Raw genomic sequence first — 11475 nt, forward strand, 5'->3', positions numbered from 1 at the left:
GCCAAATGAAATAGTATCCCACCTGTTGCTGACACCTTTCTCACCTTGTAACTGTCAGCTGCTGAAATTCTATATGCATCATCATCATCATTGTTCGACCGTGGTCGAGACAATGGAATTTACTATGCTACGCCAGACTTCACGGTCCATCATAGCTTTACGGAGGTCCTGTTGCTGGATGCCTGTATCCCTGGAGATTACATCAGGGTAGGAGAGTGTGCGCTTTCTGGTATTGCGAGTAGATGGCTTCCAGAGGAGAAGAGTAGAAATTACTTCTTTTTCAGCTCTACAACAATGTCCATGTATGTGTGTGTGCTTTTTCTAAATTAGGAAGTAGAGTGTTTCAGTGCCCTCTAGGCATAACTATTTAAGTGTCCCCCCCCCGCTAACCCCGACTTTGTTTCCTCATAACCTTCAGGAAAATGGATATTTTTTAAAGAAATTTTTCTACAGATACTTTTAAAATGGTGTAGATTCCGATTATATCGGAATTTAATGTAGGGAAAGAAAACGATGGGCGTGCACACATAAATACGGATATGCATAACAAGATTATTTTTTTTTCATCCTTTCAAGTTTCAATTGTTTTTACATATATGTGATGTATATCGAATGTAGTGTATGTCTGTGCAACCACAGATTTACATATATATATATATTGTTGTTGGCATCCTTTTTGTCTCGGGAGACAATGGAGTTGCGCATAAAAATAGTCCAGTCCGGCTTTTACATTTCATGTCCTGATACATTTCCTGCTGTGGCTGTGTAGTCCTATCCTGGACAAATACTCCCTCTGGCAGGTACCGCAAATATATATATATATATATATGATGATGATGATGATATATATATATATATATATAGATAGATAGATAGATAGATGTGTGTATATGTGTGTGTGTGCATATGTATATATGTGTATATATATATGTATATAGGTGTGTATGTGTTTGTGTATACACAAACATATATTATGTGTCTAATATTTTCAACCAAGATGTTACATCTTATTCTTCAACTACTTCAATTCTGTGCATGCACATTGATTGCTGATAATTTATTAAAGATTTCCCCATTGTGTTGGTGTGTCCTTTTCTATCATTAATAAAACTGTTGGCTAGAATATATATATATATATATATATTTTACTTGTTTCAGTCATTTGACTGTGGCCATGCTGGAGCACCACCTTTAGTCGAGCAAATCGACCCCGGGACTTATTCTTTGTAAGCCCAGTACTTATTCTATCGGTCTCTTTTTGCCGAACCGCTAAGTGACGGGGACATAAACACACCAGCATCGGTTGTCAAGCAATGCTAGGGGGACAAACACAGACACACAAACACATACACATACACACATATATATATATACATATATACGACAGGCTTCTTTCAGTTTCCGTCTACCAAATCCACTCACAAGGCATTGGTCGGCCCGAGGCTATAGCAGAAGACACTTGCCCAAGATGCCACGCAGTGGGACTGAACCTGGAATCATGTGGTTGTTTAGCAAGCTACTTACCACACAGCCACTCCTCCGCCTATATATATATATATATATTTGATTGATAAGGAATGATTTCAGTGAAGCAGCTTCAGGAAAACACTAAGAAACTGTTAGATATGTGAACATCTGCAGACAATGTGCTGTGAAAACGTACATAGGCGCCGGAGTGGCTGTGTGGTAAGTAGCTTGTTTACCAACCACATGGTTCCGGGTTCAGTCCCACTGCGTGGCACCTTGGGCAAGTGTCTTCTGCTATAGCCCCGGGCCGGCCAAAGCCTTGTGAGTGGATTTGGTAGACGGAAACTGAAAGAAGCCCGTCGTATATATGTATATATATATGTATGTATGTGTTTGTGTGTCTGTGTTTGTCCCCCTAGCATTGCTTGACAACCGATGCTGGTGTGTTTATGTCCCCATTACTTAGCAGTTCGACAAAAGAATAAGTCCCGGGGCCGAATTGCTCGATTAAAGGCGGTGCTCCAGCATGGCTGCAGTCAAATGACTGAAACAACTAAAAGAGTAAAAGAGTAAATTAGGAACTGACCTATTACAACAATAACCCGAGGAAAAGGGAAACGACCTATTCCAATGTAAATAAACCTTAATTAAGTAAACGACTTGCACTTAATCATTGCAATATGTGAGTTTAACCCTTTAGCATTTAAGCAACCAAAATATTCTTCCTGTTTATGTTCATACAGGCTGGATTTGGTCTCTCACACCTACCCTTTGATGTCATTCTAGAAACAATCACATTATCAGAATCTCAAAGCTATGAGGCAATGGAAATTGTAGCTGTGATACCAGTGCCGATGGCATGTAAGAGAACCATCCGAACATGGCCATTGCCAGCGCTGCCCCGACTGGCCTCCATGCCGGTGGTACGTAAAATGCATCATCCGATCGTGGCCGTTGCCAGCCTCGTCTGGCACCTGTGCAGGTGGCACGTAAAAAGCACCCACTACACTCTTGGAGTGGTTGGCGTTAGGAAGGGCATCCAGCCGTAGAAACACTGCCAGATCAGACTGGAGCCTGGTGCAGCCTTCTGGCTTCTCAGACCCCAGTTGAACCGTCCAACCCATGCTAGCATGGAAAACGGACGTTAAACGATGATGATGATGATGATGATGATGATATATATATATATTCTAGCCAACAGTTTTATTATCTCTCATTATTTTCTATCATTAATAAAACTGTTGGCTAGAATATATATATTCTAGATTTCCACAATGGGTGAAATTTTTAATAAATTATCAGCAATCAATGTGCATGCACAGAATTGAAGGAGTTGAAGAATAACATGTAACATCTTGGTTGAAAATATTAGACACATAATATATGTTTGCGTATACACAAACACATACACACCTATATACATATATATACACACATATATACACATGCACACACACACACACAGATACATATAGACACATATATACATATGCACACACACACATATACACACATCTATCTCTATATATATATATATATATCATCATCATCATCATCGTTTTGGGTCCGCTTTCCATGCTAGCATGGGTTGGACGGTTCAACTGGGGTCTGGGAAGCCAGAAGGCTGCACCAGGCCCAGTCTGATCTGGTAATGTTTCTACGGCTGGATGCCCTTCCTAACGCCAACCACTCCGTGAGTGTAATGGGTGCTTTTACGTGCCACCAGCACAGGTGCCAGATGAGGCTGGCAAACAGCCACGATCGGATTGGTGCTTTTTATGTGCCACCGGCACGGGGGCCAGGCAGGGCTGGCAACGGCCACGATTGGATGGTGCTTTTTACGTACCACCGGCACAAGGCCAGTCGGGGCAGCGCTGGCAATATATATATATATATATATATATATATCTGAGACATTTAGAAATTCAATATTTCTAATTTTGGTAACCAGTGAATAAATTTCACTGAAAATATTATATATTTGCAAAGCGGTCGTTGCGATCTCAGCTAGCAGGACTTACTACCCTGGACTGATGATGGGCAAGACCCGGAAACATGTCTCCAGGTGATAATCTTAGTTGGCGGGGGTGCTTGCCTCTCCTTTGCAAATATAAGGACACAGGAAATGTGTCAAAGCCGACAGTTGAGGGCGGTGAGCTGGCAGAAACGTTAGCACGCCGGGCAAAATGCTTAGCAGTATTTCGTCTTCCGCTACGTTCTCAGTTCAAATTCCACCAAGGTTGACTTTGCCTTTCATCCTTTCGGGGTCGATTAAATAAGTACCAGTTACGCACTGGGGTCGATGTAATCGACTTAATCCGTTTGTTTGTCCTCTCTGTGTTTAGACCCTTGTGGACAATAAAGAAATAGGTATTTCCTCTGCTGCTACGTTCTGAGTTCAAATTCCACCGAGGTCGACTTTGCCTTTCATCCTTTCGGGGTCGATTAAATAAGTACCAGTTACGCACTGGGGTTGATATAATCAACTTAATCCGTTCGTCTGTCCTTGTTTGTCCTCTCTGTGTTTAGCCCCTTGTGGGTAGTAAAGAAATAGGTATTTCACTCGTTGCTATGTACTGAGTTCAAATTCCACCAAGATTGACTTTGCCTTTCATCCTTTTGGGGTTGATAAAGTAAATACCAGTTGAGTACTGGGGTTGATGTAATCGACTCACCCTCTCCCCCAAAATTTGAAACCATTATTGTTATTATTATTATTATTATTATTTCATTTATGCATAACATAACTGTTGGTAACAATTCCTAACACTGAGCTACAAAAGTAACATTAGACGTCAAGAACCTTCTTAAGTATCTTAGCTGTCCCTAATAATACTGTTTTCTGGAGTGGCACTAAGCTAGGTTTTATACATATTTTTTCTATCCATCTGTTCAAATCTTTAGAGATAGTTCCAATTGCACCTATAACTACAGTGATACATTTTACCCACACTTTCATAGCTTCTGTAACTCAATGCTTCAGTCTTGGTACTTTGCTATTTTTCTGTACCCCTCATATTTATTTTATTTTTATTTTATCTAGTTTAAGCTCACGAGTTGTGGCCATGCTAGGGCACCGCCATTTGGTGTTGCTACATGATTTTACTTCACCGATTGCTTTTTAGCAATTGCCATTTGGTGCATGAGAGAGTTCAATGCAGCTGCCCTCATCTGCATCTCCTGCCATGAAGTTGGTTCATCTGGGACACCTGACAGGAAGAGATCCAGTTTTATTTTAAAGACATCTGCATCCACCCCATGCCGGTCTCTCAGGTTCTTCGGGAGGATATTGAAGAGCTGTGGGCCTCTGAAGCCCAGACTATCACAGTATCTCGTCATATTGACATTTTCATCATCTGGGACTTTAAAGGCACTTTCTAGTCTACAACTACTAAACCAGGCCTTCTAGCTTCTGTTACTCTGAATGTTAAAACCCCACATCTTATATTTCTTACTTTCTAGCACTTTACTAGGATCATGTTCATACCAGCTATCAATACAGTCAAATCCTAGCTTTCTGCATAACTCCGTGATTTATTCTTCCTAGGTTGGCCTGTCTTTTCTTGTATTGTTTCTGTGCCATCATTCTACATTCACTAACTGCATGAGTAACACTATCTTTCTTTGATTTACATTACCTACATTGGGAATCTACCCGATTTTTGCCTATCATAGCTTTTATCCTGTTAGTCCTCAATGCCTGATTTTGTGCTGTTACTAACAAACTGTTTCCTTTTTCAGCCTTTCCAGTTAGTCTTCAATGCCTGATTTTGTGCTGTTACTAACAAACTGTTTCCTTTTTGCAGCCACAACCATGTCTTACTATTTTCTGTTTGTTTTGATGTGAAGAGTAAAAAAATTGACCTTGTTTGCAAAACATTTTGAACCTGAGTTTGCACTCCCAAAGCAAATTTCATTCTCACTTTTGTGAAGGCCACCTCATTATTGTAGGCTATGTAAGTCTACTTTATCTAATTTGCTTTCTGTTTCTATGACAGTGAGGTGTGATCCTACTATTTCTAAGTTTGAGAGACTATGTACAAGGCTTTGAAGAGGGGGATTCAGCCAATACAGCAGTCTAAGACCTGGAGTGTTTAGGAAATGCTTGTGAATATCTAATTGGCCCCTACCTAAAAAATTTAAAAAATAATAGAAATTTCAAAAAAACAGTCCTCCACCTTGAATTTCAAGAGGGTTCTCCTCCTCTCCTAGATAAACCTAAGAGTGGCCTGCCTTACCTTGTAAACTCTCTCTTCTGACTATATATCATCCCCTCCTTTTTACTCAGCGTTGAAATAATGGATCAATTATTTTGACATGGCATTTCATTTCAGAGCATATTTATTTTATTTCCGTTTTTAATTATATACACCGTGTTAATTACTTTTTATAAGATGTATTGCTTTTAAATCAATGGAAATTATAGCTGTGATACCAGTGCCGGTGGCATGTAAGGGAACCATCTGAACGTGGCCGTTGCCAGCGCCGCCACGACTGGCCTCCGTGCTGCTGGCACATAAAAAGCACCATCCGATTGTGGCCGTTGCCAGCCTCGCCTGGCACCTGTGCAGGTGGCACATAAAAAGCACCCATTACACTCTCAAGCTGTAGAAACACTGCCAGATCAGACTGGGCCTGGCGCAGCCTTCTGGCTTCCCAGACCCCAGGTGAACCGTCCAACCCATGCCAGCATGGAAAATGGACGTTAAACGATGATGATGAATAGAAGATGAAAACGAGATGGTTCTAAAATGACATCGACCATCTCCTGAATCTGAGTATGCACTGAAGTAAAAGTTCAAAACTCAGAAGCGTAAATTCTTTGAAATGGCGCCAGAATATGAGGTGCCAGGTGTACGACAACATAAGTAAATTCGTGATTGCTCAAAAATGAAATGACACATCATCATCATCATCATCGTTTAACATCCGCTTTCCATGCTAGCATGGGTTGGATGGTTCAACTGGGGTCTGGGAAGCCAGAAGGTTGCACCAGGCCCAGTCTGATCTGGCAGTGTTTCTACAGCAGGATGCCCTTCCTAACGCCAACCACTCCGTGAGTGTAGTGGGTGCTTTTTACGTGCCAGGCGAAGCTGGCAAATGGCCACGATCGGATGGTGCTTTTTACGTGTCACCAGCACAGGTGCCAGACGAAGCTGGCAACGGCCATGGTCAGATGGTGCTTTTTACATGCCACCGGCACGGAAGCCAGTCAGGGCGGCGCTGGCTACAGCCACATTCGGATGGTTCTCCTACGTGCCACCGGCACTGGTATCAACAAATAAACTCATTTGAGTGCTAAAATTAAAAGTTAATTTTGACCAAGTATACTCATCTGGTTTCTAAAAAGATACATCTGCAATGCACGAGTAAACTCGGGATAATCCATTGAAGGATTAATTAAACTGATTTTCAATTCATGGAAAAAACAAACAATAATAGCAATATGACAAAACAACAAACAACCACAAAATTAGAACTTAAAATAAACTTTATATACAGAACGGAGTAAATTGTTTGAGTACAATATAAAACAGTGGTGGATTTTATTTCATACAGTTAGTCATTGCAAGGGCTTGGAGAGACCAATATGGTCTGAATGATCAGTGACCAGAGGGAGCAGTAAAATCTCCCTCCCATCACACACTACTGTTTAAAATAAAGGAAGGACACATCAGATGATGTAGTCTTAGATACACCATATCTGAAAAAAATGGAAGAATAATCATGGCTAGGAAACTTTAATTATGGGCGCAGGAGTGGCTGTGTGGTAAGTAGCTTGCTTACCAACCACGTGGTTCCGGGTTCAGTCCCACTGCATGGCACCTTGGGCAAGTGTCTTCTACTATAGCCTCGGGCTGACCAAAGCCTTGTGAGTGGATTTGGTAGACGGAAACTGAAAGAAGCCTGTCGTATATATTTATATGTATATATATATATGTATATATATATATGTGTTTGTGTGTCTGTGTTTGTCACCCCCAACATCACTTGACAACCGATGCTGGCGTGTTTACGTCCCCGTCACTTGGCGGTTCGGCAAAAGTGACCGATAGAATAAGTACTGGGCTTACATAAGAATAAGTCCCGGGGTCGATTTGCTCGACTAAAGGCGGTGCACCAGCATGGCTGCAGTCAAATGACTGAAACAAGTAAAAGAGTATATGTATGTCTGATCAGATTGACACTTAGCTAAACGACAACAACAACAACATGCATATCTGTACAATAGAAAGAGTGGCAGGTATAATCTGTAGAATAGATTGGATGACCAGCAGAATCTGTACACAACGAATGACCAGCAGGTTATGTACAATGAATAACCGGTTATACTATGTAAAATGAAATCACCATTAAAATGGTACTTGCTCTAGTTGTGACCAGTCACACTGAATGCTGTAATGAGTAACCAATGAGGTAATGTGGCGTGGCTCGAGCAGTCCAGCTACAGAGGACTTTGTTGCAGATGACCAGTTCGATAATGTAAGCAGTGTCGATTGATCGATCAAACTGCAGAGAATCCTGTTCAAACTGACCAGTTGAATGATGCGGTGTTGTAGGTTGACTGATCCAACCACTAATTGTGGATGACCAGATGGATGACTAAATGTAATAAAGATAATTATGTACAAACTGAATGACCAGCAATATCAAGGTGGGTGTGGGGGTTAGTTGATATATATTTCTTTACTGCCCACAAGGGGCTAAACATAGAGGGGACAAACAAGGATAAAGGAATCACAATGACCCCAGTTGCAAAACTGGTACTTTATTTATCGACCCCGAAAGGATGAAAGGCAAAGTCGACCTTGGCGGAATTTGAACTCAGAACATAACGACAGACTATCCAACGAAATACCGCTAAACATTTCGCCCGGCGCGCTAACGTTTCTGCCAGCTCGCCACCTTTAGTTGATATATATACTAACCCACCCCACATCGGTGTGCCTTATGTGTGGATAAAACCAAAATTTCCCCCCAAAATTTGGCCCTGTGGCTTAAATACCGATGCGTTCTATAGACCGGAAAATACAGTACTAGAGGCCAAAAGAGACTCTCTATAACTTTCCGTTTGAGTAAACTATAAAGAAAGTCAACCCACAGCAGTAATATTGATTTCAAATTTTGGCACAAGGCCAGCAAATTCTGGGGAGAAAGGAGTTGACTACATCAACCCCAGTGCATAACTGCTGCTTTGCTTATTTTATCGACCCCAAAAGGATGAAAGGCAAAGTCGACCATGGCAGAATTTGAACTCAGAATGTAAAGATGGACAAAAATTTGCTAAGCACTTTGCCAGGTGTGTTAACAATCCTGCCACATTGCTGCCCTAATTCACAACAGTAATATTGCTATAACTAATTCCATTCCTCCAAATCTCAAATCTGAATTTCCTATCAATGAACGAATGACTTCTACTTATACACTGATCGTCTTTCTACTTGGGTAATCCACTCCATTATTGTAATAAAATATGATACATGGTACAGTGACTGCTCAGATCACTAAATAGAAATTTCAAAAACCCACTATGATTGGGAGACAGGCCTAACTAATCGATACCTATGTAGAATCAGAGACCTGTATGACAGTACATGGTTGATAGGCCTAACTAGCCGATGTCTAGGTAGAACAAGGATCCCAAAGACACTTGAAAGAAGATAGACATAGAGAAATGCTGAGAAGGAGAGAGAGAGAGAGAGAGAGAGGATAAAGATAAGTATGGAAGATGTAGCAGGCTGTCGCTATGTGGTGTTGTCAGTTCAATCAGCTGCTCCTAGAGATGTCTACCACAGCAACAAACCACCACATGTAGAACATGTAGCATACTGTCTTCCCCATGTGCAGTCTGTGTGTCGAGGGAGCTAATCTTTCTCCATTCTTCCTTTTTCTGATGCCAACAAAACACTTGTAGACATTTAATAGTGTTCAGAGACATTGCCAACATATTCGCTGATGCTATCATAGTCCATCTTGATTATGGTGTCTTGTTCCCCGACCAGCTGGAGCGTGGCCTCACATTTGGATTTGTCTTTCTTCAACACTTCACCAACCTACAGAGAAACAAACAACAAAAATATTACAACTCAAGGTTTTCTTGTTTTCTGTTTTTTTTATAAATTGTTTTTCTTCTTCTCCCTCCTCTCATCATCATCATCATTTAGCGTCCTCTTTCCATGATAGCATGGGTTGGACGGTTCAACTGGGATCTGGGAAGCCAGAAGGCTGCACCAGGCTCCAGTCTGATCTGGCAATGTTTCTACAGCTAGATGCCCTTCCTAACACCAACCACACCGTGAGTGTAGTGGGTGCTTTTTACGTGCCACCGGCACAGGTGCCAGTGGAGGCTGATAAACGCCCACAATCGGATGGTGCTTTTTACATGCCACTGGCACGGAGGCCAGACGAGGCTGGCAACGCCCACAATCAGATGGTGCTTTTTACATGCCACCGGCACAGAGGCCAGACGAGGCTGGCAACGCCCACAATCGGATGGTGCTTTTTACGTGTCAGGCGGGGCTGGCAATGGTTAAATTCATGAGTGAAGAGAGTTTAAAATTTCAGACTGGGTCTTCACACAATTAATCCCTTTGTTGCCATATTTCTGCTGAAATACACTTTCATCATCATCATCATCAACATCATCATAATTCAACATCCGTTTTCCATGCTGGCATGGGATGGACGATTTTACAGGAGCTGTTATGGTCAGGAGTCGAACCAGGCTCTACTGCCCGTTTTAGCTTGGTTTCTACAGCTGAATGCCCTTCCTAACACCAACAAACTGTTTCAGTTAATTTGACAAATAATGAAACATTTAGTAAAATAACTTTGTAAAATAGGCTGTGTGGTAAGTAGCTTGCTAACCAACCACATGGTTCCGGGTTCAGGCCCACTGCGTGGCATCTTGGGCAAGTGTCTTCTGCTATAGCCCCGGGCCAACCAATGCCTTGTGAGTGGATTTGGTAGACAGAAACTGAAAGAAGCCTGTCGTATATATGTGTGTGTGGATATATATATATATATATATATATATGTATGTGTGTGTGTTTGTGTGTCTGTATTTGTCCCCCTAGCATTGCTTGACAACCGATGCTGGTGTGTTTATGTCCCCGTCACTTAGCGGTTCGGCAAAAGAAACCGATAGAATAAGTACTGGGCTTACAAAGAATAAGTCCCGGGGTCGATTTGCTCGACTAAAGGCGGTGCTCCAGCATGGCCGCAGTCAAATGACTGAAACAAGTAAAAGAGTAAAGCTGGTGCTTGGAACATATACGACCATGAAAATTATTAACCTGAATACCCTAACCACAAAGCCACTAGTTACACAAAGTTATAAGCAACAACTTGCAAGAGAAAAGAAATTCCACTGTAAAACAAGAAGTTTCTATCACAGAACCAGGGGTGGTCTCAGGCAGATTGGTATCATAAAGGTTGATAAATTTAACCCTTTAGCGTTCAAATTAATCTGCCAAATGCAATGCTTATTTGTTTACATTGTTTTGAATGAGTGTGATCATCACCAGCGTCACCTTACTGGCATTTGTGCCGGTGGGCAGGTGACACATAAAAAAAACACGATTGTTTTCGTAGCCATTGCCAGTGCCACGTAAAAGTACCTGCTACATTCTCGGAGTGGTTGGCATTAGGAAGGGCATCCAGCTGTAGAAACTCTGCCAGATCAAGATTGGAGCCTGGTGCAGCCATCTGGTTCGCCAGACCTCAGTCAAATCGTCCAACCCATGATAGCATGGAAAGCGGACGTTAAACGATGATGATGATGCATTATCTCATAGCTTTGGGATTTTGATGATGTGATTGTTTATTTTCAGAATTACATTGTAGGGTAAGTGCGAGAGGCCAGATGTGGTCTGTTTGAACATATAACAGGGAGAATATAAGGGGCAGGTGTGGCTGGTTTAAATGATAAAGGGTTAAAAAGGAAAAAAGAAAATAAACAAACTGAATATAAAATAATGGTGGTACATAAAAAGCACCATTCGAGCG

General features: G+C 41.6%; 1 protein-coding gene across 1 annotated transcript in view; it reads right to left on the minus strand.

The window, feature by feature from the left end:
* Positions 1–7631: 7631 nt before the first annotated feature.
* Positions 7632–11475, minus strand: part of LOC115224074 (G-patch domain and KOW motifs-containing protein) — a 20519-nt gene continuing 16675 nt past the window's right edge. The window contains exon 11 of the mRNA XM_029794875.2: positions 7632–9521. Within this exon, the coding sequence (XP_029650735.1) occupies positions 9387–9521 (135 nt within the window). The 3' untranslated portion in view covers positions 7632–9386. The remainder of the gene's footprint in view (positions 9522–11475) is intronic.

This window comes from Octopus sinensis, linkage group LG24 (genome assembly GCF_006345805.1).
Source record: "Octopus sinensis linkage group LG24, ASM634580v1, whole genome shotgun sequence".
Classification (NCBI taxonomy): Eukaryota; Metazoa; Mollusca; class Cephalopoda; order Octopoda; family Octopodidae; genus Octopus; species Octopus sinensis.